The sequence below is a fragment of the Sciurus carolinensis genome, chromosome X, assembly GCF_902686445.1.
Source record: "Sciurus carolinensis chromosome X, mSciCar1.2, whole genome shotgun sequence".
Classification (NCBI taxonomy): domain Eukaryota; kingdom Metazoa; phylum Chordata; class Mammalia; order Rodentia; family Sciuridae; genus Sciurus; species Sciurus carolinensis.
Genome location: NC_062232.1, coordinates 88,406,846 through 88,434,731, shown reverse-complemented (window position 1 = coordinate 88,434,731; position 27,886 = coordinate 88,406,846). Strand labels below are relative to the sequence as shown.

General features: G+C 37.4%; 1 protein-coding gene across 4 annotated transcripts in view; it reads left to right on the top strand.

The window, feature by feature from the left end:
* Positions 1-27,886, top strand: part of Morc4 (MORC family CW-type zinc finger 4) — a 60,096-nt gene that overhangs the window by 27,930 nt on the left and 4,280 nt on the right. For 3 of the 4 annotated variants that reach the window (XM_047536737.1, XM_047536735.1, XM_047536738.1), the window contains 7 exons: positions 1,260-1,349; positions 4,270-4,398; positions 5,595-5,663; positions 6,134-6,185; positions 7,550-7,725; positions 26,530-27,238; positions 27,557-27,840. In XM_047536737.1, the coding sequence (XP_047392693.1) occupies positions 1,260-1,349; positions 4,270-4,398; positions 5,595-5,663; positions 6,134-6,185; positions 7,550-7,725; positions 26,530-27,238; positions 27,557-27,840 (1,509 nt within the window). The remainder of the gene's footprint in view (positions 1-1,259; positions 1,350-4,269; positions 4,399-5,594; positions 5,664-6,133; positions 6,186-7,549; positions 7,726-26,529; positions 27,239-27,556; positions 27,841-27,886) is intronic. The other variant, XM_047536736.1, reaches the window with a different exon arrangement.

Genomic DNA, 27,886 nt, shown 5'->3' with positions numbered 1-27,886 from the left:
TCAGGAGCACCCTACCACTGAGCTTCATTCCTAGCCCTTTATATTTTTTATATTAAGACAGAGTCTCACTAAGTTTCCCAGTCAAGCCTCGAACTTGTGATCCTTCTGCCTCGGCCTCCCAAGTCATTGGGATTATAGGCACACATCACCATACCTGGTTGATGTACTTCTTTTAAAAGTAGATTTTAGTAGATTATTAAGAGGACACAATGCATAGTTCTATGTCTGTGTTGAGGGAAAGATATAAATATAGAGATAGGAACAGTGGTAGGTTAGAGGGGAATAAGAGTTATAGGGGGACTTATGATTATTTTATTCTTCTCCATAGTAAGAATCTAATTTAATTTAATAGTAGAGTAGTTGGAGGTAAGGAAGATTTTTTTCTTAAGAAGAGAAAAAGTCTGCAGAAACCTTGAGGGGTGATGCACCGGGCCCAGACATTTTTTAAAAATACATTTTTAGTTGTAGATACACAAAATACCTTTATTTTATTTTTTTATTTTTTGTGGTGCTGAGGACCAAACCCAGTGTCCACATGTGTTAGGCAGGTGACCACTGAGGTGCAACCCCAGCCTGGGCCCATATATTTTTAAAATTTCTAAATTTGTAGTGTTCTGGGTGTATATAGGTCTGCATTAAGTTGTCATGTTGGGCTGTAGAATTAAGTAGGAGTTAATTAGGAAGTTACAAGTTTTTACAAGTAGAATGTAGGTTCTGAATTTTAAAAATCACATTTTTGATGACTCTAAATCTGCTGTTTACATGGGAAGAGAGATATAAGAAGAAAGAGCACAGACCAGAACTCAAATACACCCTGCAATACCAGCTATATAGTACAATGTTGAAGGGGCTTTTTGTCTATTAGAACTGTAATGATATGATCAACTTTTTGATGCAGAGGAACTATATAGACATTAAAGTTAATATTTGATTAATTCATAATACATAGGGTATAGTGTTTAATCCTCTGACTTTCAACTTAATTCTCAATTACCCATCACCATCTGACAAATAACTTCCTATCAAATTACCAGTATTGGGCTCTGTCCTAGCTGTGCAATTTGGTCCTCTGTCATAGTCTCCAAGGTCATCTTGCCCTCTCCATGATTCTACAAACTCTGAAAATTTTATAGAATGCTACTTTTTAGGTCTTGTGTCTATTTTACATTTTCAACCAAAGTGACTATTTGCCATGATTAGTCATTATGAATTGTTCAACAAGTGCTAAACCTTTACATACTTCTTATATTTTCTTTCAGGTTGACAATAAATGCCCTTGCCCAGAAGCTCAATGCTTATTGGAAGGAAAAGATATCTCAAGAGAATTTTGAGACCTCAACTACAGCCAGGCCAGTAACATGAGTAATAAAATAAAGAATATGGGAAGCGTTATGGGTAATGTTCATAGATCAAATGGAAGGAATGAGAGTAAAATGTTTTTCGCATCAGGAATTTAATTCACAAATTGAGAAAACACAGTTACTAATTGTATCATTTTTTAAACTTCTTCAATCTGGTTTAACACTTATGTGGTTTAGATCATAAATATGTCAAGAGTTTAGTTTTGTGGGTTTAATAGAGGCAGTATAATATACTGGAAAATGATGGCCATTTAATTAGACATCTTTGGGCTAAAGGTCTGGATTTGCTTCTTAATAGTTGGGTGGGCTTGGCAGTGGTTATTTCATTTCTCTGAATATATTGAATTAAGTGGCATAATGTTTTTACCACAGTACCTGGCATAGAGTAAGTATTCATTCGTCTTAGCACACTTCCCTTTCTCTTTATTCCTGGTAAATATTATTGACACTGAACTAGTATTTCAGAGTAGAAATAGAAACCTAGAATATTAGAGAAAAGAGAGACTTTATTGGATCTAAGACAGAGAATTATATACAGAAGAGGATGAAATGTCTCTGGAAGTCAGAAAAGGAGCCTAATTTAGAGGATAGACTGTGTAATAACACAGTTATACCACCATTAAGACAAAGATTAACATGTTAAAAGTTCATTTAAAGAGAGTTACCTTTTTTTGAAATGGAATCTACCACACAAGTGTATGTTATAAAACTATGTTTCAAACCAACCCATGGCTATATGTTTCTACCTATTCTAAAGATAGCAGTTCATGTCCATCATATATTTTTTTCAAAGAAATGCAAATTAAGATGAGATGCCTTTTTTCCTTTTAAGTTAGCAATGATTAATGCAGTGAAACACAGATAATTCATATACTGCTAGAGCGTGTATGTGCTAAAGGCAGAATTGTAATAATGGTAATTATTTATTGAATACATATAAGCTTCTCGTTCTAATTTATTTTTAAATATATTTTGATTGTAGATGGACACAATACGTTTATTTTATTTATTTATTTTTATGTAGTGCTGAGAATTGAACCTCATACTTCATATATGCTGGGCAAGTGCTCTACCACTGAGCCACAACCCCAGCCCCTAATTTCTTTTTCCTTTAACTTGGCTATTGAACTCAGTGGCAATCTACCACTGAGCTACACCTCCAGCACTTTTTATTTTTTATTTTGTGACAGGGTCTCTCTAAGTTGTTAACACTGGTCTCAAACTTATGATCCTCCTCTCTCAGCCTCCCAAATTGCTGGAATTATAGGTGTGTGCCACTGTTCCCAGCATTTCTAAGTTTTTTACATGTAGTGATTTCGTCATTGCAACTCTGATATAGACAGACATTATTATTTATAGATGTAGAGACTGATACACTGAAAGCCTAAGTAGCTTGTCCAGGGTTAGACAAGTAGAAAGTGTTAGAGCCAAGATTCAAATATAGGCAATTAGACCTCTAAACCCGGCCACTACTCTGTTCTGGAGGGATACAGTGAGAGAATATACTATAGCTTCCTCAACTTCCTGTTTAATGTGAGCATGAACTAAAAGCCTCTCCTACCTGCCTGGATGGAAGGATCCACCATGGTCTGCATATAACCCAAAACAGAGAGTTACTGCCTCTAAGTGTGCCTGAAACAATCATATTGTCATTTTTCTACAACAGACTATTCTGTACATGTGCGTATAGGCTAATATGACCTTTTCTTTCCTCCCTCACCTCAACCACTGCTGCTGAAACATTAGGTCTGGCTTTAAATGAATCAGTGGCTGTGTAGAAGAATATAGACACCAGAGGTCAGGCCTGAGCTTAGAACTTAAAGGTTACAAATCTGGAGCATCCTGCAGCTAGGAGACAGGAAGCTCTAGGTCCAAAAATGTGTACAAGCTGTGTTAAAACAGAGTTTTAAAAAAGAAGAGGACATTGTATTTTAATGGTAGAATTATGAGTGATTTTTATATAAAAGAAGCACACCACTCTAATAAAATATTTAGTATAAAAGCAGTGTAAATATGACATAGGCAAAATTCACCCTAGTGGTTAAATTGGCCCAAGGTGCCCCTCTCCCCTCTTTCTCTCTTTTCTCTAGCCTTCCCTCTTTTAGCTCAAATCCACTCATTACACCCTAGGTGCTGACTACTTCTATCGTATATGGGCCACCTCTTTTCACAAGGAAACAAATTGTCTTTTGTGGTATTGGTGACTGGGTTATACTTCCAGTGGTGGATGGGAATGGGTGTGTATTCAAGAGTTGAACTCTGGAAGACTTTATCTTAATTTAACTCAGTTGTTGATCTGAAGCCACCATTTCTAGTCAGGAAATTTAAACAAAATTCACAGTACTTTTAAAGAATAACTTTGGGAGTATCAACCTAAGAAAATTTGGATTGAAGCATTATAAACAAAGGGTTTTTTGAAAAGAACAAATAAGGGATGGGGAGTATCTGCAGGGAAATGAGCAAGATGTTTTGATGATAATGCTTCAGTGACTCCTATAATTATATTTTAAATCTGTTGTGTAGTTGGACAGAAGTAAATAAAATGATTCTATGGGATTTATTTCTTTGTGATAATGTAACACAGACACAAGCATGCACAACACACACACACATATACACACATACATACACATAATGCCTTTTCCAAGTTAATAGATTTTAGAGTTAAAATTATCCTGTTATTAGCTTAGAATAAAATTTCCCAGGATAAATATTATTGACCTCCATAAAGAATGTTAGTGTATCTATGAAATTCAGAATAAACACATTTCAGACATTTAAAGTATAACATTTCTAACATAATTCATATATAAAATTAGATATTTTCACTTCTTAGTTGTGCCTTAATAATGTAAGACAAAGCACAGCTAGGATATATATAGTCACACTTCTATTTTCCCTCATTCAGGAAGATTCCTGACCAGACATGGGTACAGTGTGATGAATGTCTTAAATGGAGGAAACTTCCTGGCAAGGTGGATCCATCTACATTACCTGCAAGATGGTTTTGTTACTATAATTCCCATCCAAAATACAGGTAAGGTTTCAGGACTCAGTATTGTACCTGAGACAACTCCTGATTTGCCTTTAGATTCTAAATAACCTTAACACAACTGTTAACAAAGTCTGTACTTTGGCCAGATACATGACTTTACTATTCTCTGCATGTGCCATGCTTACTTTTCCCTCCATGATCATATTTCTTTAGCTTGCAGTGACCTTCTGCTCCATCTGCCTATCCAAATTGTATCCATATCTTGTGGGGCACTTTTCCCATTGACCAACAGTTTGCAGTTATTTTATTCTAACTTTCTGCATGTTTTGATTCTTGATATTTGTTCACATACTGTTTTGTATTGGGGAATTTTTTTTATATGTATATGCTTTTGCTCTTCCAGAGAGATTTTAAATTCTTGATGAACAAGGTCTTTTTATTCCAGGTTGAATTGATTTTTATATGTTTCCTATTGAGAATCAATGTAAACAGTACCTATTGTACATTCAGTGCTGTTTGTTTAAAAGTTTGTCTTCCTAATGTACCATGTGTTGCTTTCAGCATTCAACCTGTAAATATTGCCTGGCATATCCATGTGTATTAACTTTAATTTAACAACTTTTTATTTGACTCAGTAATTACATATACCCATAATAAGTCATTTTGCTTCAATCCAGTTGTGACTTTCTTAAGACTGTTTTTTTTCAGGATAAATGCTAACAGAAAAAAAATATTCTTCAACAGAGTCTGCTTTTTAGGGGAAAATGTCCAAAATGGAGAAAATTAAGTAAATGAAATCTAATAGTTTCCAGATGTGCCTAAGTATCTTTTCATGGAGAATAAATGAGATCATGTGATTAGAATTTGGGACTGAGTTCTTAGACGCTTCTTTTTTAATACTTTATTTTTGTCTGTTTACACTTAGTCTAGGAGACAGGCTTCCAGGCTGTTTTACTCCCTTATAAAATGGATATACCATAGTTTCTAATGACTAAGTTTTATTTGTTTTTAAGATTGTTTTTGACCATTGAATAAATTTTCAGTACTCTTTCAGTTTTTACTCATAAAATTTTCTTCCTCATGCTTTACATATAGCAAGATTTTGTACTGTGAGTGGGATCTGAAGTCTGTAATATTAGAGGATTGTTAAACTGCCCAGTCATAGTGGTAAGGAAAGTAAATGGTAAAAGTGAAGAACACATTTGCTTCCAAAAGATGATTTATTCTCTGTTCTGCAGGAGATGCTCTGTTCCAGAGGAACAAGAACTCATTGATGAAGACTTATATTTGAGCAAAACTAAGAAACAGTTGAGTATGCATGAGGCAATGTTCTATATCTATATCCTAGAGTAGAGGTGCCTGACCCCTTTGTATTAAGACAGATTTTTGAGAAGAAAATAATTTTTGGTGTTCTTAAGGTTTTCCTCCTTAGCTCTCTGTTTTGCCAATTCTTTATCCTTCTTACCATCTCCTGAATGTCTCAACTGTGATTATCTTTAGAGTCTCCCTCTCTCTCTCTCTCCCCCTCCTTCCCCCCTCCACTTTCTCTCTCTCTCTCTCTCTCTCTCTCTCTCTCTCTCTCTCTCTCTTTCTCTGAGAGGGATAGCATTTGAAAACTTCCTTCAGTAGTATAGTTCATGAAGGGACCCTTAGTTACTCAATGAGGATCACACTATTTCTAACTTGAAATGAACATTATAACCTAAATCTGTAATGGGTAACCCATTTCCAATTGAGGCATTTCATGAGTGAACTAAATAGCACTTTTATTTTCTAGAGATCAATCTGTTGAGAAGAAGAAGATACCTATGGAAAATGAGAACCTCCAGGTGAGAGATAGTCCACTCCCTTCCTTTTCTCACACACAATTTTCCCCAACAGAAGATATAGGTTGAAGAAAGCAGAAATATTGAAATCTACATAGAAATAACCATTTCTTCTTGTGGTCTTTTCTTTTTATTGGATCTTTGGGTTTGTGCTGATCTGCTGTAACTGATGCTCAGACCACCTAAAATAGAAGAGTCAAATCATTTATTTTCCAGATTTGGATTCAGTACTAATTTTGGACAATACTGTTTTGGCATCACAGAATATTCAGGGTTGTGTCCCATCTTCCTACAGGCTGCTCCTGTTGAGTGTCTGGTTTTCCTGTCTCCTTTCTTCCAGGATTCAGGGATGATTCCTTCCTCCTTCCTCTTGGGAAGAAAGGGTGGTTCTTTGTGCCTCTCCCTGATCCCTGCTTTCAGGCTGGCTGGCTTTATAAAGACTCTGCTGTTTTGAATTTTCAGGAGCACTGTCTCTCGGACATGGTTGCCCAGCTCCGGACGCTGAAGGGTGCAATAAGGTTGGCCGTCCTTTCAGGGACACTCCTCTCCTGACAGCCACCATAGCACCCATATATCTTCCCCACCCAACCTTGCCATTCTGCATGATTTCCCTCTTGACCCTGTTTCCCAGAGAGACCTGCTAGTCGCATGTTAGATTCACCTTTCACCCACTCAATCAGGGTAGGTCAGACTGGTGAGGATAGAGACAATTTAATATGAATTCTTCTGATATCCTTCCAAAACCCAGGCATATGAGTAATCAGGTTTTATATCCTAATGTCTTGACTTTAATAGTCTGATATCGAGATCAGGAGATTTCCTAGGACTGCTCTGTCCTCATTCAGTTTACCTCCCCTTTATATTCCTTTACCTTAATCATTCATACTATCTTCATAAGCTGGCTCTCCCACAAGATCCCAAATGCATGTCTCTGTGTGTGTGCACTGTGAATATATGTTATCTCCTGCATGTATTTCTCCCAAACCAGCACAGACACTTGCTGCAATGCTTTTTCCCTCCACTCCTGCTCTCATCACAGATATCAGAAGAATGAAAACCCAGCCTTCAACTGGGTCACAAGATAGAAATAGACAGTGATTGGGGGCCTTGGTTTATCTCATGGGTAGGATAATTCTAGGAGCCAATAAGTGAGTTGGGGGAGGTCTGTTGGTATGTAGTTGATAAGGTTAATAACTGAATGTGCCTGGGTTCATTGTTCTAGTGTACATTTCTGCGCGCTGTTTTGTGTAGGAAACAGTTTCTTTTTATTTGGCCAAGCATTCTTTCCTAGCATCAGAAGGATTGACTCATCCTTTAGTGTTTGGTTTTAATTTGGGATTTTTATGAATCATTTCTTTCTTTGTTAGGCATTCAGTAATCCACCAAAGATTCCTTCTGTTCAAGATATTGTTGGACTGAATGACAAGACAATTGGATATGAGAGAATTGATAGCCCTACCCTCCTTCCATCTGTTGGAGAAGAAAGCAGATCACCTTCTCTTCAACTTAAACCTCTGGATTCCAGTGTTTTTCAGTTTTCCAGGTGACTAAAATATATACTGTATTGTCAATAGTAATCCTCAGGGTCTATTTTTCTATAGAGTAAGTTGGTGTGTCTTATTGTGTCTATATTTTTACTAAAGCCTTACATAAAATTAACAAGAAATACAATTTGGGGTTGATAGAAATGTATGGTTTATATACCCCCAATTTTTCCACCTTACAACTGACATATCAAGTCTACATAGTTTCAAGGTGATAACTTCCTGATGCTTTTATATATTATGTGTTTATATTATATTGGGAATTATGCAAATGAAATATGGGCATAACAACTTTTTCAAAATCATTAAGTGCTATAAAAATAAGATAATGTTATGTAGTTAAACATTGTTCCTTTCCATAAGTGTTTGGATACTAAAGTCCTTTGGGACTGAATCAGTAAAAAGTCAAATCTTGGGCCTTACTTGTTCATCTTCAAGCACATCATTAGTGTTATTTTATCAGTCCTTATAATGGGAAGGAGCATAACTATTCATTTTCTTAAATATTAGGAATATTTAAAGTGCTAAAGGATATGAATGCCCCTATATTGCTGCAACAATGAACTCAGTACTCCTAATTATGACTCCTTGCTTTCTCCTCTCTACTGTGCTTCTCACTCTGGTAGAGCGAAGTCATAGGGCAGGCACTAAGTTGCTCTCCGATGGTAGAATCTTATAGTCATCAGTAACATGACTTTTATATAATGGATGTGAAATTGTCATCGATCCTTTTCAGTTTTGGTATCTTCTTAACATATTGGATTCAGACAATAGATTATATCCTAGGGTAAAATGAATTCTGTTTTGTGATTCTTTTTTTACCCCCAGTGTCACTGAGTGTTTCCCTATCCATTGCTTTTGGGTAGGTCTTTTCAGCCTCTCATCTAGATAAAAATATGTACAAGTGTACAGATGTGCAAATCCCCTATTCAGTGATTCTTCCAAATTAAACCCTGTAGATAATGGAGGAAAGTCAAGACCCCCTGAACATGGGCAAACAGTCTCTAAAGAAAATAAACTCTTAGGAGCAAAGCTAATGAAACACCTTTTTTTTCATCTGTTGAGTCTGTACTTTATTTGGAGTAATTTATGGACATCAATATTTAAAAATATTTAAACTCCTGGGCTATGGGTGTAGCTCTGTGGTAGAGCACTAGCCTAACATGTTCAAGGCTGTGGATTTGATACCAAAGCCACAAAAACAAACAAAAAATAATAAAAACAGTGATAATAATGCAACTTAAAAGATTTAGATGAGAATCTGTATGAAAACATCTGAACAGTGCCTTGGAATATAGTAGGTACACAATAAATCATGGCTAAATCTGTGTGATACTCAAGGAGCAATTTCCAAGATTGAATTTTGCAGCAAGGAGGTAAAGAATACAGTCCAGCTTTAGTTTCAGAATATAACTCTGCCCTATTCCCATCTATACTTTTCAACTCTCATTGTAAGTTTGGAGGACTGTACAGTAAGTACTATGTGTTTTTTCAAATGCTGGGCTTATTTTATTTATTTATTTTTTATGTGGTATTGAGAATTGAACCCAGTGCCTCTCACATGTTAGGCAAGCACTCTACCACTGATCCACAACCCCAGCCCCTACTATGTGTTTTTGAAGCACATTTTCACCTCCCCACCTTGGTCTTATGGAGATACCCATATCATTGCTTTTGAATCCTTTCCCTACTATGGCCACTTTTCCTTTTTTTCCCCAGTATTTCTTTTATAACTCTATAGCAGTTTTTGTAACTTCAAGAGATTACAAATGCAAAGTTGTGTATTGTATTATGTATTTTATGAGTGCAGTACTATAGTACATCCATTGGGTGGCATACTTAATCAGTTTTTATTAGAATTTTTGTATGAGTTTTTGTAGAATTATATATATACATACACACACATGTATATATAGATATATATTTAGGCTGTAAGAAAAAGATATATGAGACTGATTTTGCTAATATTATATGTGTTATGTAAGGTTAGTTAATGATAATTATGTTATTTCAAGCTACATGTTAGGGGGATTCAAATTGACCAGAGAGCCAGGCACAAAGGCATGCTCCAGTAGTCCCAGCTGCTCAGTAGATTGAGGCAGGAGGATTGTTTGAACCAGGAATTTCAGGTGCCGCAACAACATAGAGAGGCCTGTCCCAAAAACTTTAGGGAGAGTCTGCCATTTTAGGGGTAAAATGAAGCTCTCACAAGTTTAATAAAATATACAGATTTTCTGATATAACAGTGTTTAGGGAAGAATAGGTTTAATCAAGAGTTATAAAGGTCACCTTTGTTATCAAAACCTAAAACTGATGAGTCCTTGAGTCATGTAGTTCAGTTTACTAACTCTAGATAAAATAAAGCCTGTCCATAAGAACTTTAAGAAGTTGTAATGCGATAGGATAGTAGGGTCTCTAGAGGTGTAATTGGAAATAACTTTATGAGCCTCACAAATCTAAGAGGAGGAGAGGATCTGCAATAAGGAATAGGTTCAGCTAGTATGCAAGCCAGCATAACCTTTTAGGGGATGACAGTTTATTTCTGTTAAAGGAAGCAACTCCTTCCTATCATTCTTTCTACATATAGTTGAGTGCTATCTGTATGAAAGGAATTGTTCTATGATAATAATGGGATCCAAGATGAAAGAGCTTACAGTAGTAAGTTTTATGTGTAAATATTCCTCATACATGCTAGTTTCCTTATAAGTGGTACAAACTAATGTCTAAAATAGTTTTTGTCCTTATGTTTATTTACAAAGATAAGAATTAATGGCTGTAACTTATGTCATTTTGGGTAAATTATTTCAAAAGCTAGTTTAGTTCATGTTTTTAAAGGATAACCAAAATTTAGTTCTTTTAAAGGAAAACCAAAAAGTATCTCAATTACACTGCAATTAATGGTGGAGAGAGAGAGAGAGGAGGAAAGGCATCCTAATATGTTTATAAAGAAATATTTGAAAAAATAACAAGGAGTAAAAAAATAGAATAATTTTCCAAATAAATAAGATTCAAAGGCCATATAAAATATAATCCGAGAGAACAACTTCTAGAATGGAGAAGTGGGGAGCACAATGGATTCTTTTACCAACAAATAGTTTTTTAACTTGTAAAAATTATTTCAAAAATTCAGAGTTCCTGGAAATTGTTCCAGGTGTATATAGCAGATAGAGAAATATTAATTCAAGAAAATCTACTAAATCTCAGGAAGAACAGCAAGAGTCAATGGCATTTGAACCATGACCTGCTCCCATCCCCAACCCCTTCAAGCCCAGCTTTATGGAAACTACTTAAGGGAGCTTTAATCCAGGTGGGTGTGATATAAAAGATAGGGATTTCTTCTTCCCTTAGCTCCTTGTCTAAAGCTATGGTTTAAACTAGGAGGGGCAGGCCTCTCACTTTTTTCATCTTCCTCAGTTCTGTATTATAAAATCTCAGAAGGACTAGCCTTTCTTTTCCCACTCAGTTTTCACTTTCCTCACTCAGCCTCCACTTGTAGGGTGGAGACAGTCACACAAGAACAACAGGATGACAATATTAGGCCCCTACTGCTCAAGCACCAGCTTTATCATTAGAGGTTCATACTGTTAAGAGTTAGCAAAAAACCATCCCACCCCATTCATAAAGAAGGAATTTCACTCTTGAAAAGGCACTGCCTGCCTCCAGCTCTTACATAGGGTTGCAGGGGTTCTGCTTAGAGAGAGGCAGGCCTTCAGGATGAACTCCACAACTCTACCTGAAGAAATTGGCTTTGTGATTTTATGACAGTGCTTAAGGGCATTGTCAAAAACTTAAAAAAAACATGGTTCAGAACAATTAAGAGGGCACTCATAAGTCCATGATACAAATTGAAACCAAAATGTGGTCAAATAATCAGAAGTTTGGTAATAGAGAATCAGGGAAAGATAGTCAAGAAGAGGTCTCCTGGTATCATAGTCAAAACCTGTATGTCAGGAAAGCTGTGCATAAGCACAAGTTGGCACCCACTAAGATAGCAATCAGAACAGGACATAAGGTAGACATGAAACCAGTCCCCAAGCTGTGTACAGATCAAACAACCTCACTGGTATAGGGGCTTAAGTACTACCTGGGACCAACCAATGATTAAAATAATACTATGACCCAGAGGCAACTTCTAGGAAGCCATGCTTAAAAATAAAATCACAGGGCTGGGGTTGTGGCTCAGTGGTAGAGTACTTGCCTAGCATGTGTGAGGTACTGGGTTCAATTCTCAGCACCACATATATAAATAAATGAATAAAGTAAAGATCTATCGACATCTAAAAAAATTTTTTTTAAATAAAATAAAATCACACACATCCCTGGTAATCTGAAAGAAAATATATGCTCAAGGCTGTATCCTCTCAGGAGTGATTGAACAAGGGAAATCTAAACAACTAGTATCTGAGTGAATGTGGTGCAGAAACATAAACTCATTGAACTTTGATAGCAACTTCCAGGCCACACACATATTCAATAGAAAAGGGTAAAAACCTAATAGGCTAAGGGGACAAAAGTACAGCATTTGATCAACAAGTAGCCTCTGCAGAACCAGGAATGAACCCTAAGTTTCCAGGTAAAAGAATAAAATCAAGAAAAGTATATGAGCAATGATATCAGAGGTTTTATACTGAAGGGAAAATAGAATTCTTGGAGTCAGTTCTACCAAGTCACCCAATTAAAAACCAAGCAAACAGCAACAATGGCAATCCCTGTGGGAGAGGGAAATCAGAGTCCACAGTTGCTGTGACATATTATCTAAAATATTCAGTTATCAACAAAACTTATGAAACATGTGAAGAAACAGGAAAGTGTGACCTGAACATAGGAATAAAAGCAGGCAATAAAAACTACTCTTGAAGAGACTCGGATGGTGGGCTGGGGATATAGCTTAGTTGGTAGCGTGCTTGCCTCGTAAGCACAAGGCCCTGGGTTCAATCTCCAGCACCGCAAAAAAAAAAAAAAAAAGAGAGAGAGACTCAGGTATTGAATTTAGCAGATAAACACTTCAAAGCAGCCATTAAAAATACGTTCAAAGAACTAAGGGAGACTATGTCCAAAAAATTAAGGTATAATGGCAGTGTCTCATCAAATATGTAATATCAGTAAAGGGACAGAAATTATTTTTAAAGAACCAAACAGAAATTCTGGACATGGAAATTACAGTAACTGAAATGAAGAATTCTCCAAAGTACATTAGAGTAGGAAGAAGATAGAATCAGTACATTTAAAGAGATCAATTATATAAACTATGCAACCTAAAGAACACAGAGAAAAAAAATGAAGAGAGCCTCACAAAAATGTGCATCAAAGGTACATAACAGTACAAAGAGAAGAGAGAAGGAAAGAGATAGGAAAATACTCCAAAAGTAACTGAAAACTCCCCAAATTTTATGAATAGCATTAATCTACACATATAAGGTCAATGAATTTGAAATAGGATAAATGCAAAGAGATTAACAGGTAGACACATCATAGTGAAAATATTGAAAGTCCAAGGCAAAAACAGAATCTCTTAAGTAGAAAGATGAACTGATTCATCGTATACAAGAGAACCTCATTAAGAGCTGACTTCTCATCAGAAGCAATGGAGAGAAAGCCATGAGTTGCTGCTATAGTTTGGATATGGTTCATTCCAATCTAAACTCATGTTGCTATTTTTCTTATTGTAAACAAATGGGATACATGTTGTTTCTCTGTTTCTACATGGAGTAAAGGCATACCATTTGTGTAATCATAAATTTACATAGGGTAATGTTGGTTGATTCATTCTGTTATTTTTTCCCTTCCCTCCCATCCCTCTTTTCCCTCTATACAGTCCTTCCTTCCCCCATTCTTGCCCCCCTCCCTAACCCTAACTCTAACCCTAAAACTAACCCCTCCCACGCCCCATTATGTGTCATCATCCACTTATCAGCGAGATCATTCTTCCTTTGGTTTTTGAGATTGACTTATCTCACTTAGCATGATATTCTCCAATTTCGTCCATTTGCCTGCAAATGCCATAATTTTATCATTCTTTATGGCTGAGTAATATTCCATTGTATATATATGCCACAGTTTCTTTATCCATTAATCAATTGAAGGACATCTAGGTTGGTTCCACAATCTGGCTATTGTGAATTGAGCAGCTATGAACATTGATGTGGCTGTATCTCTGTAGTAGAATTTCCTGGTTCCTCTAAGTATACCATCATATCATCAGCAAATAGGGATAGTTTGAGTTCTTCTTTTCCTATTCGTATCCCTTTAATTTCTTTGGTCTGTCTAATTGCTCTGGCCAGAGTTTCAAGGACGATATTGAAAAGAAGTGGTGAAAGACGGCATCCCTGCCTTGTTCCAGTTTTTAGGGGGAATGCTTTAAGTTTTTCACCATTTAGAATGATATTAGCCATGGGCTTACCATAGATAGCCTTTACAACGTTAAGGAATGTTCCCACTATCCCTATTTTTTCTAGTGTTTTGAGCATGAAGGGGTGCTGTATTTTATCAAATGCTTTTTCTGCATCTATTGAAATAATCATGTGATTCTTGACTTTAAGTCTATTGATATGGTGAATTACATTTATTGATTTCCTGATGTTGAACCAACCTTGCATCCCTGGGATGAAACCCACTTGATCATGGTGCACTATCTTTTTAATATGTTTTTGTATGCGATTTGCTAAAATTTTGTTGAGAATTTTTGCGTCGATGTTCATTAAGGATATTGGTCTAAAATTTTCTTTCCTCGATGTGTCTCTGTCTAGTTTAGGTATCAGGGTGATATTGGCTTCATAGAATGAGTTTGGGAGAGTTCCCTCCTCTTCAATTTCATGGAATACTTTGAGGAGTATTGGAATGAGCTCTTCTTTAAAGGTTTTGTAGAACTCGGCTGAAAACCCATCTGGTCCTGGACTTTTCTTTGTTGGTAGGCTTTTGATGACTTCTTCTATTTCAATACTTGAAATTGGTCTATTTAAATTGTGTATGTCCTCCTTGTTTAGTTTAGGCAATTCATATGTCTCTAGAAACTTGTTGATATCTTCGAAATTTTCTATTTTGTTGGAGTATAGATTTTCAAAATAGCTTCTAATTATGTTTTGTATTTCAATCGTGTCTTTTGTGATATTTCCTTGTTCATTCCGAATTTTGGTGATTTGGGTTTTCTCTCGTCTTCTCTTTGTTAATGTGGCTAAAGGTTTATCAATTTTTTTTATTTTGATGTCTTCAAGGTTTTCTGTTTTGTTGGAGTATAGATTTTCAAAATAGCTTCTAATTATGTTTTGTATTTCACTCGTGTCTGTTGTGATGCTTCCTTGTTCATTCTGAATTTTAGTAATTGGAGTTTTCTCCCGCTTTTTGTTAGTGTGGCTAAGGGTTTATCAATTTTGTTTATTTTTTCAAAGAACCAACTATTTATTTTTTTAATTTTTCCAATTGTTTCTTTTGTTTCAATTTCGTTGATTTCGGCTCTGATTTTAACTATTTCCTGTCTTCTACTACTTTTGGTATTGGTCTGCTCTTCTTCTTCTAGGGCTTTGAGCTGTAGTGTTAAGTTGTTTGTTTGTTGATTTCTACTTCTTTTGTTGAATGTGCCCCATGAAATAAATCTTCCTGTAAGTACTGCTTTCATAGTGTCCCAGAGATTTTGATATGATGTGTCTTTGTTCTCGTTTACTTCTAAGAATTTTTTTTATTTCCCTCCTGATGTCTTCTGTTATCCATTCATCATATAATAGCGTATTATTTAATCTTTAGGTATTGGAGAAGTTTCTGTTTTTTATTCTGTCATTTATTTCTAACTTCAATCCATTATGATCTGATAGAATACAAGGAAGTGTCTCTATCTTCTTGTATTTGCTAACATTAGCTTTGTGGCATAATATATGGTCTATTTTAGAGAAGGAGCCATGTACTGCTGAGAAGAAAGTGTATTCACTCTTCGTTGGATGGTATATTCTATAAATGTCTGTTAAGTCTAAATTATTGATTGTATTATTGCGTTCTATGGTTTCTTTGTTCAATTTTTGTTTGGAAGATCTGTCCAGTGGTGAGAGAGGCGTGTTAAAATCACCGAGTATTATTGTATTATGGTCTATTTGGTTTCTGAAATTGAGAAGGATTTGTTTGACATACATGGATGAGCCACTGTTTGGGGCATAGATGTTTATGATTGTTATGTCTTACTGATTTATAATTCCCTTAAGCAGTATGAAATGTCCTTCTTTATCCCTTCTGACTAACTTTGGCTTGAAGTCCACATTATCTGAAATGAGGATGGATACCCCAGCTTTTTTGCTGAGTCCATGTGCATGGTATGTTTTTTCCCATCCTTTCACCTTTAGTCTATGGTTATCTCTTTCTATGAGGTGAGTCTCTTGCAGGCAACATATTGTTGGAACTTTCTTTTTAATCCAATCTGCCAGTCTATGTCTTTTGATTGATGAATTCAGGCCATTAATATTCAGGGTTATTATTGAGATATGATTTGTATTCCCGGTCTTTTGGTTCATTTTTAAAATTTTATTTATTTATTTATTTTTCTGAAACAACTTGGTTCCTCCTTTATTTGACAGTTCCTTTAGGATAATTCCTCCCTTTGCTGATTTGCTTCTTTGTGTTTTATCTCTTGCTCATGGAATATTTTGCTGAGAATGTTCTGTAATGCTGGCTTTCTTTTTGTAAATTCTTTTAGCTTTTGTTTATCGTGGAATGATTTTCTTTCATCATCAAATTTGAAGGTAAGTTTTGCTGGGTATAAGATTCTTGGTTGGCATCCATTTTCTTTCAGAGCTTGAAAAATGTTGTTCCAGGTCCTTCTAGCTTTTAGGGTCTGGATTGAAAAATCTGCTGATATCCGTATTGGTTTCCCCCTGAATGTAATTTGGTTCTTTTCTCTCACATCCTTTAAAATTCTGTCTTTATTTTGTATGTTCGATATTTTCATTATAATGTGCCTTGGTGTGGGTCTGTTGTAATTTTGTGTATTTGGAGTCCTATAAGCCTCTTGAACTTGATTTTCCATTTCATTCTTCAGATTTGGGAAGTTTTCTGAAATTATTTCATTGAATATATTGTTCATTCCTTTGGTTTGTTTCTCTAAGCCTTCCTCAATCCCAATAATTCTCAAATTGGCCTTTTCATGATATCCCATAGTTCTTGGAGATTCTGTTCATGATTTCTTACCATCTTCTCTGTTTGTTCAACTTTGTTTTCAAGGTTAAATATTTTGTCTTCAATATCTGAGGTTCTGTCTTCCAGGTGTTCTATCCTATTGGTTGTGCTTTCTATGGAGTTCTTAATTTGGTTTATTGTTTCCTTCATTTCAAGGATTTCTGTTTGGTTTTTTTTCAATATCTCTAACTCTTTATTGAAATGGTCTTTTGCTTCCTGTATTTGCTCTTTTAACTGTCGATTAGTGCGATCGTTCAATGCCTGCATTTGCTCTTTCATCTCATCGTTTGCTTCCCTAATCATTTTAATTATGTACATTCTGAACTCCCTTTCTGACATTTCTTCTGCCATGCTGTCATTGGATTTTATTGATGTAACATCTAGATTTGTTTGGGGCATTTTCTTCCCTTGTTTTCTCATGTCGTTCAGGTATCAGTAGACTGCTGAGATGTTGCAGATTTCCTCTATTGACTTATAATGTCCCTGAAGATTGCTAGTATATCCCCTCTTATCCTTCAGAACCCTGCAGTCTTAGAGGAAGTTGATAATGCGTTGCTCCCCAAGGAAGCTGCCTCTCTAGGGGTGGTGGTCTTCAGGTGGGGTGTATTCCCTGCTAGTGGGCAGAGGTGCCTCCACTTGTTGACCAATGGTCATCCAAAGGGGAACTAGGCTGCAGGCTGAGGCAAGGCCTGTTTGGGCCTGTGTCTCTGGTTTTACCGTCCTTGTGGGAAAACCTCACCCGGCGGTGAAGAGTCACCCGGTGGGTTGGTCTCGCTGGTCAATTCCCCTCCTAGAGATTCCCCTCAGTCCACAACTACCGCCTGGGCAGGACAGCTTTCCCAGGCAACGTTCCCAGGGGCCCAGACGCCTCACCCTTCACAGATGAGTCTACTTAGGTTGCCCCTCCTCAGAGAAGCTGCCCGCAGTCCTGGAACCTTCGCTCCGCCCCTCAGCTTGTCTCTGTGTAGTTCTTTCACCAAAAGGTGCCTAGGTACCCGGACCGTGCCTTGCACCTAATCGCCTGGCTATGTGACCCCTCCTCTGAGCAGCCACCTGGAGCCTCGTACAGATGCTCCGAGCCCCAGTGACCCGCCGCTCGCCTCTTCCTCCAGGCAGCCACCTGGTGTTCTGTGTGGGCGCTTGGAGACCAAGCAACTCACTGCGCACCTCCACCTCCTCAGCACGGCCACCCCCAGTTGTTCAGGAGGTTGCTCTGAGTCCAAACAGCTCGCCGCCCAGCTCTTCCTCTGGCAGCCGCCGGAGCCCCGGCGGGTTGCTCCGAAACCAAGCGTTGTGCTGTGCGGCCTCCTCTGCAAAGTTCCCCGCTGTCCATGTTCGTTGCTCCAGCGGGGAGAAGGGTATCTTGCTGCCTGGGCAGGGCAGCCTTCCCAGGCAATGTTCCCATGGGCCCGGACCTACCTCCTGGGCCTGGGAGCCTCACCCTTCGCAGATGAGTCTCCTTAGGCTGCCTCTCCTCAGAGAATCTGCCTGCTGTCCTGGAACCTTCGTTCCACCCCTCAGCTTGTCTCTGCAGCTCTTCCACCGAAAAGCCACCTAGGACCTGGGACCCTGTTCTGCACCTAATCGCCTGCCTATGCAGGCCCTTCTCTGGGCAGCCACCGAAGCCCGGCAGGTTACTCTGAAACAAAGCGCTGTGCTGAGCAGCTTCCTCTGCAAAGTTCCCAGTTGTCCGTGTTTACCACTCCAGTGGGGGGAGGGGTGTCTCGCCTGGCAGCTCTACTTCACAAAGTTCCGGGACTACCGCCCCATCCGGGATGCCTCCCCAACAGGAGAGACTCACCTGGCGGCTTTGAGTTGGTCCCAAGTCACTCACTATCTCCTCTTTTGAATCCTGCGTCCTAGAGCAACATGAAATGCAGCCGCCCTCTAGTCCGCCATCTTGAAAACCCCCTCATGTTGGTATTTAATTGCCACTGTAACAGTTTTGAGAGATTGGGAGCCTTTAAGAGATGATTGAGGTCATGGAGGCAGTGCACTCATGAAGGGATTAATATCATTCTTTTGGAGAATGGTTTAGTTGCTTTCAAAGAGAATAGTTAATTCAGTGAAGTAGCAGGTTACAAGATCAATGCTCATAAATCCAATGCATTTTTATACATAAGTGATGAATCTTCAGAAAGAGAAATTAGGAAAACTACCCCATTCACAATAGCATCGAAAAAAATAAAATACTTGGGAATCAATCTCACAAAAGAGGTGAAAGACCTCTACAATGAGAACTACAGAACACTAAAGAAAGAAATTCAAGAAAACCTTAGAAGATGGAAAGATCTCCCATGTTCTTGGATAGGCAGAATTAATATTATCAAAATGGCCATACTACCTAAAGTGCTATACAGATTCAATGCAATTCCAATTAAAATCCCAATGATGTACCTTACAGAAATAGAGCAAGCAATTATGAAATTCATCTGGAAGAATAAAAAACCCAGAATAGCTAAAGCAATCCTCAGTAGAAAGAGCGAAGCAGGGGGTATCGCAATACCAGAACTTCAACTCTATTACAAAGCAATAGTAACAAAAACGGCATGGTATTGGTACCAAAATAGAGAGGTAGATCAATGGTACAGAATAGAGGACATGGACACAAACCCAAATAAATACAATTTTCTCATACTAGACAAAGGGTCCAAAAATATGCAATGGAGAAAAGAAAGCCTCTTCAACAAATGGTGCTGGGAAAATTGGAAAAACATATGCAACAGAATGAAACTAACCCCCTATCTCTCACCTTGCACAAAACTCAACTCACAATGGATCAAGGACCTCGGAATCAGACCAGAGACCCTGCATCTTTTAGAAGAAAAAGTAGGTCCAAACCTTCAACTTGTTGGCTTAGGATCAGACTTCCTTAACAGGACTCCCATAGCACAAGAAATAAAAGCAAGAATCAATAACTGGGATAGATTCAAACTAAAAAGCTTTCTCTCAGCTGATAGGAAACTATCAGTAATGTGAAGAGAGAGCCTACAGAGTGGGAGAATATCTGTGCCACTCATACTTCAGATAGAGCGCTAATTTCCAGAATCTATAAAGAACTCAAAAACTCTACACGAAGAATACAAATAATCCAATCAACAAATGGGCTAAGGAAATGAACAGACACTTCACAGAAGAAGATCTACAAGCAATCAACAGATATATGAAAAAATGTTCAATATCTCTAGTAATAAGAGAAATGCCAATCAAAACTACCCTAAGATTCCATCTCACCCCAATTAGAATGACGATTATCAAGAACACAAGCAACAATAGGTGTTGGCAAGGATGTGGGGAAAAAGGTACACTCATACATTGCTGGTGGGGTTGCAAATTAGTGCAGCCACTCTGGAAAGCAGTATAGAGATTCCTCAGAAAGCTTAGAATGGAACCACCATTTGACCCAGCTATCCCACTCCTTGGCCTATACCCAAAGGACTTACAATCAGCATACTACAGAGATACAGCCACATCAATGTTCATTGCTGCTTCATTCACCATAGCCAGATTGTGGAACCAAACTAGATGCCCTTCAGTTGATGAATGGATAAAGAAACTGTGGCATATATATACAATGGAATATTACTGAGCCACAAAGAATGATAAAATTATGGCATTTGCAGGCAAATGGATGAAATTGGAGAATATCATGCTAAGTGAGATAAGCCAATCTCAAAAAACTAAAGGACGAATGATCTCGCTGATAAGTGGATGATGACACATAATGGGGGGGTGGGAGGGATTGGAGTTAGGGTTAGGATTAGGTTTAGGGTTAGGGATAAGGAGGGTGGTAAGAATGGGGGAAGGAAGGACTGTATAGAGGGAAAAGAGGGGTGGGAGGGGTGGGGGGGAAGGGAAAAAAAATAACAATGAATCAAACAACATTGCCCTATGTAAATTTATGATTACACAAATGGTATGCCTTGACTCCATGTACAAATAGAGAAACAACATGTATCCCATTTGTTTACAATAAAAAATAATTAAATAAAATAAAACATATGTGGCCCTGGTGCTTCATTCCGGTCCAAGTCAGGCTGTCTGGATTATGCTGGACCTGTGACCTGCCATTTATTTCCAGCATGATCCACTGGGTCCCCAGGGCATCACCTAGAAGAGCCCACAAAAAAAAAAGAGGATAGTTAAAAAGTTCAGTTTCCTCAACTTTTTCTTGCTTTCTCTCTCACCCATGTAATCTCTTTGCCCTTGCCTGCTTGTTCTTCCACTTTCTGCCTTGAGATCCTCACCAGAGGCAAGCCAGTTGTGTCTACCACTTGGCAACTTCCAGAACTATGAACAAAAATAAACCTTCCTTTTATAAGTTATCCAATATCAGGTATTCTGTTATAACAACAACAAAAAACAGACTAAGAAAGATGGTGTATTCAAGTACTTCATAAAAAAGACTGTTGACCAAGAATTTTTATTCCAGTAGAATTTGCATTAGGAAATGAAGATGAATTAACTGTATTCCCAGGTAAACAAAAACTGAAAGGAATTTGTTGCTAGAAGACTTTTCTTATAAGAAATACTAAAGGAAGTTCTCCAAAGTGAAAGCACAGTGATGCCAGACTGTAATCTGAATTCATATGAAAAAGCAAAGAATACTGGTAAAGGTAACTATGCAACTAATTATAAAGGAAATTATAATGGCATATTTCTTCCTCTTTCTATTTTTAACCAGTTTAAAGAATAACTACATAAAACAATACATATTTGAATATAATTTGATGTATCATTTTATCATTGGGCTTATAATATATACAGATATATTTGACAATACCTATATGAAAGAGCTGGATGGGAACAAAGGTATACTGGAATAAGAATAATATCAGATATTGATTCAGATCCACAGTCAAAAATCAAGAGAACAAAAAATGGTACCACCAGGTGTGGTGGCACACGCCTGTAATCTGAGCAACATGGGAAACTGAGGTAGGAGAATTGTAAGTTCCAGCCCAGCCTCAGCAACTTAGTAAAACCATGTCTCAAAATAAAAATGAAATGAAACTGAAATGGTTGGAGATATAGCTCAGTGGTAGAAAATTCCCTGGGTTCAATCCCTAGAACCTAAAAAAAGAAGACCAATACAACAAAATCTATAAATATGTACTTGCTCTGCTTTCTTCTTTGGGTTTTCTCCAAAAAATACAACACTGTCTAAAATAATAATAATATACTATTGTTAGATTTGTAAATATGATACTGGAAAACATCCACAAACTGTAAAAGCGGACCAATAAAGGAGGATCAAAAAACAAAGAAGACATGACACATAGAAAACAAAAAGCAGACATAGTTGCTACCATATCAATAAAAAGAACTGGGGATGTAGCTCACTGGTAAAAACACCCCTGGGTTCAGTCTTCAGTACCAAAAAAAAAAAAAAGGAAACCACCTAAATATCTATCAACTGATGAATAGATTAATATCCAAACAATATAATATCACTCAGCCATAAAAGGTATTATAGTAGTCAGTTTTTTGTTATCATAATGAAATACCTGGGGCTGGGAACTTTATAAAAATAGGTTTATTTAACTTAGTTCTGGAGGCTGTAAGTTCAAACAGCATGACACCAGGTCTAGTAAAGGCCATCTTGCTGATAGTGTCCTGAGGTGGTGCAGGCCCTCACATGACAAGAGACAGTGAGTGCCCAGGTCTGTCTATATCTGTATCCTCTGATCTCTCCCTCTCTTTTATACCCACTTATATTTAATCCTGGGGGCTTGACCCTAATTGTCTTGTCTAATCCTAATCAGCTCCCCAAAACTCTACCTCTAAACACCATAGCTGAATTGTGTTTTCACCCTCTTAATATCTCACAATGGAGATTAAATTTCAGCAAATGAACCTTTAGGAGACCCACTCAAATGTTACCCACAACATAGCAGCGATTAAATATGGATACTTGCTGCAACATGTGTGAACCTTGAAATCACTAAGTGAAAGAAGACAAATACAAAAACCATAAAAGAGGCTAGGGATGTAGGTAAGTGAGAGTGCTTGCCTAACATGGGCAAGGCCCTGGGTTTGAACCCCAGCATTGTTTAAAAAAAAACTAAAAGAAAATAAAAGTGAACCAAAGACCACAAAAAGCTGGGCATGGCAATGTATACCTGTAGTCTCAACTACTCAGGAGGTTGATATAGTAGGATTAGTTGAGCCCACAATTTCAAGGCCAGCCTGGGCAATATAGTAATACCCAATCTCAAAATAATTATTTATATGAAGTACCTAGAATAGGTTTGCCTATTCCAGATATATAGAGACATAAATTAGATTGCCAAGGAGTAGGTGGAAGTGTGGAGAGCGACTGCTAATGTGTAAGAGGTTTCTCTTGGGATGATATAAATTTTCTAAACTTAGATTGTGTGATGGTTATACAACTCTAATATACTAAAACCATTGAATTGTACGCTTTAAATGGGTGGATTTATGGCCTTTATATTTCGGAAAAAATGTTAAAATGTTTCATCTTGAGTATGAGGAGTGCATATGCACTGTAAAGGAGCCACATTTTGGTCCTTATTTTTGACTATCATTGTGCCTTAAGCATAGTAGGAAATGTGGAATAAAAAAATAAAGTATCCTTATTTGAATTTAGCATCTCTGTCTTGGTTAGGAAATACTAAGCTGATAGTGGTCCAATATAGAAACCTCTCAGAAAGCATTTTAAAGAGCTGAAACATAATATATGTTTATTTTTGTCAGAAAATGTAAAATACTTAAAAGAGTAAATAAATCAAAATGTATATATAAAGTGACCTTGGTGAACTATGACAAAAATAAGAAATAAAATGAGAAAAAAGCACATAGTTGGAGAAGAATTCCTAGGATATAAAACCCATAATTAATCTTTACTAAATGAGTAAGTCTGGAATGAGAATTAGTTCTTAGAGGAAGAGCCAGACTTTCCAGAGAAGTATAGAAGCAATAAGTAAAAATCCAATTATTTTTCTTTCATTTTTATAACAGTTCTTTCTTGATGGCCACTTACATGAAAGGGTTTTTTCCCTTATCTGTGTCTAGCACTGTTCATTAATTTCCCTTGTGTCAAGGATGTTTTGCTTTTATTCTTGAATAGGTTATCTAGGATGCGTACATACACATTGTACAGTGATCAATACATATTATAAGAGAGTGCTAAAAAGTTTTTTAGGAAATCAGAGGTAGCATTTGAGTTGCTTTTAAATATGTAGTATTAAGAAGGACAAGGGCATTCTTATCAAAAGAAGCAGCATAAGAAATCATGGGGGCTGGAGTTGTGGCTCAGTGGTAGAGCGCTTGCCTAGCATGTGTGGGGCACTGGGTTTGATTCTCAGCACCACATATAAATAAATAAAAAATAAAGATCCAACAACAACTAAAAATATATGTTTAAAAAAAGAAATCATGGACTTTCAGTTTGGCTGGTGTTTGTGAAGTGGGTAATAGGAGATGAAGTTAGACCAAATTATGTTCCAGCTCTGCTACTTACTAGGTAACTTCAGAAAGTTATTTAACCTTTTCCTATGCATCTGCTTAAAAAACAATTGAGATAGTACCACTTACCTCAAGGTTATTGGGAGAGTTAGATGAAACTATACATGTTGAACAGTTATCGCACTGTCTGGCATAGAGTAAGTGCTGAATAATGTTTCCTATGATTTGTGACAGAGGCATGAATACCAAGCTAAGACATTTGAGCATTTGTGTTGTGGAAAGCCACAAATAAAGGTTTTAAATAGACGAGTAACATAATGAGAGCAATGCTTCAGGAAGATTAACATGGCAGTGGGTGATCTGGAAGTGAAAGAAGAGGAAACCAGAGACCAGAGGAAGCCATAGTGTATAAATCACTGTAAAATTCTAAAAGAATTACAGTCTGGTGGTGGTAACACAAGTAGGAAACAGGAGAAGGAGCAGGTTTGAAGGTAAACATGAAAAGTCAATTTTATATATACTAAGATACCTGTGGGCATCCAGGGGAAAAACATGTTGATAGGCTTTTGGAAATCCAATACTAGATCTCAGGACTTGAGAGAATAGGGAAGTTATTGCCCAGAGGTTGCATGGGGTTACTAAGAAGAAGGAATATAGGGTCAGAAGAAATGATAGTTAAGGACAGAACACTTAAAGGTGGAAAAATAAAGATAAGGCAAATAATATGACTTTTATTGCCTTTCATAAAACTTAGTTAAAATGCTATCTACTGTTATGTATGCATTTCCTTCATTCCTGCCAACGTTTTGCTGTCTTCCTCAGTACTAGAGTTATATGGACCATCTCTAGTGCCCCTTATATATATTTAAATATGGATGTATATTTAGATATGGATGCCCCTATATCTTTTTGCTCTTCCTTTAAGGCCAACACAAGGTCTATTGAGATGGCAGGCCAGTTTTTATTTCTGAAGAACATACAGGGCATTATAAGAAGCTAAGGTTTAGGATGTCTTACAGATGTTCTCATAAATTGCAGATATGTGGGCAACCTTGAGGTACTATGATGTGCCTAATAATATGCCTGATTCTTTCTCATAGGAAGTTTGAAAGTTGATTTTTACTTTGATTTTTCTGGTTACTGGAGAGAGGGTGATTATAAGGACAACAATGGGGTTCCCATCCTGCTGCATGATATAAAGTTGCCTATGAATTTCTCTGGTGTCAATTGTTTTGCTTCAACTGTTAGTGCTTATAGCAGCAGCCAAAAATGAAAGGTAATTTGAGGCTATCATTCTGGACTTCTCTGAAAAACTGAGGGAGTGCCTGTTTGTGCCTGACCAAGAAGAGTTTTTGTCACAATGGGGAAATGACTAGAATTGGATAATTCACTTTCTTTGTTTCTGACTAGTGCCTTGTGTTTTAATTAACTTTTACAAGTGAATAATGGGCAATAGCCACAATCCAGTTGGCTAGCAAAACAATTTTATGGTGTTCTGTTGCAATATAAAAATGTGCATAATTCTTTGATAATGGAAGGTTTTGTGGCACTTCAAAATTAACAAGCTTGTTTTATTCTCTGCATACACAAGTAAATTTTTATGACCTTTTTATTCTGTTCTTCTGTTAGGGGCTTTTGTGTGTATATTTTTGTTTGTCTTCCTGTACTTGCATTTAGGAAACTTCTCAGTCAGGTTAGTTTCAAATTAATTTTTAGAATTTTTATCAAGCACAGCCTAGTCCTGTTTTGTCCAGATGCTGACCTTTTAAACCTTTCAATTTCACCTCTCCCTTAAAACCAGTTTCTGGGACTGGGGTTGCAGCTCAGAGGTAGAGCACTTGCCTAGCATGTGTGAGGCACTGGGTTTGATCCTCAGCATTACATAAAAATAAACAAATAAAATAAAGGTCTATTGACAATTCAAAAATACTTTTAAAAAGTTACTAACTCAGCCGATTGCATGAATGAAGGGATTCATTTTTTTGGTTACTCTAATTACATACATGAGGCTGAGTAACTTCATAAAGAAAAAGGGAATATAACTGCTAAACCATAGTTTAATGATTTAACCATAGTTTAGTGATATGTTTCTCTTATGAAAGAATCTGTTAGTGACATCTAAAGGCAGTTTTAATGTGGAAAATTTGAAGAGTGCTCCATAGCATAAGAACATACTTAACATGTGTTATGACCACTTACAATTTAATTTCTTCTTCTTACAGTAAATACAAATGGATTCTAGGTGAGGAACCTGTGGAGAAACGAAGAAGGCTCCAGAATGAGATGGCGACATCTCCTCTAGATTATTCCATGCCTGGCTCTTTTAGGAAGGTAGAGGCAGCTCTTGCCTACCCAGAAGGGGAGAACAGTCATGATAAATCAAGTTCTGAGAGAAGTACACCACCATGCCTTTTCCCAGAATACCCAGAAGCAAGCAAGAATACAGGACAGAATAGGGAAGTGTCTGTTCTTTATCCAGGGGCCCAAGACCAGCGCCAAGGGTCCCTGCTTCCTGAAGATTTAGAAGATCAGATGCCAAGACTGGTAGCAGAAGAATCCAATAGAGGAGAATCCAATAGAGGTAGCACAAGCATAAACAAAGAAGAAGTGAACAAGGGACCTTTTGTAGCTGTTGTTGGTGTTGCAAAAGGTGTTAGAGATTCGGGAGCCCCCATTCAGCTAATCCCTTTTAACAGAGAGGAGCTTGCTGAGAGAAGAAAAACTGTTGAATCCTGGAACCCAGTGCCTTATTCTTCTGTGGCCTCTGCTGCAACACCTGCTGTAGCCATTGGGGAGAAAGGAAGAGGCTATGAGGAGAACGGAGGTCGTAATACACCGAAGATGAAGAACCAGAGAGAACTGGAAGAATTGAAAAGAACCACAGAAAAATTGGAACGTGTTTTGGCTGAAAGAAATTTGTTCCAGCAAAAGGTTTGGACAACATCTTACCACTAGGAATTAGAGCTCTTTGTAACCAAGGGTATGGGGTGTTGGTGCTCTGATGGTTTCATGTTCTGAGGCCTGTAAACAAAATATGTCAATGTACCATTCTGTGGTATGTTTCAGATTGAGTGAGCCATATGGGCTTCCCACCCATATTTTAGGGTTGAAAAGAAATTTCTATAATTACAGGAAAGAGGAATATGTATAATGGAATCACAGGGTGAATATAGTAAGAACAATTCTGTGCACTCTCTTAAGCTTTCAGTAGTATGTGGGTTCATTGAATTTCTGTTTCTTGAACTTCAGGTGGAGGAGCTGGAACAGGAGAGGAATCACTGGCATTCTGAATTCAAGAAAGTTCAACATGAATTGGTGACCTATAGTACGCAGGAGACAGAAGGGTTATACTGGAGCAAGAAACACATGGGTTATCGCCAAGCTGAATTCCAGATTCTGAAAGCTGAGCTAGAAAGAACCAAAGAGGAAAAGCAAGAATTACAAGAGAAACTGAAGGAGACAGAAACACACCTGGAAGTGCTACGGAAGGCTCAGGTCTCCTACCGGACCCCAGAGGGAGATGACCTAGAAAGGTTAATTACTAGGGTTTAGTTATCAGCTTGTGAGTGCTAATGGGAA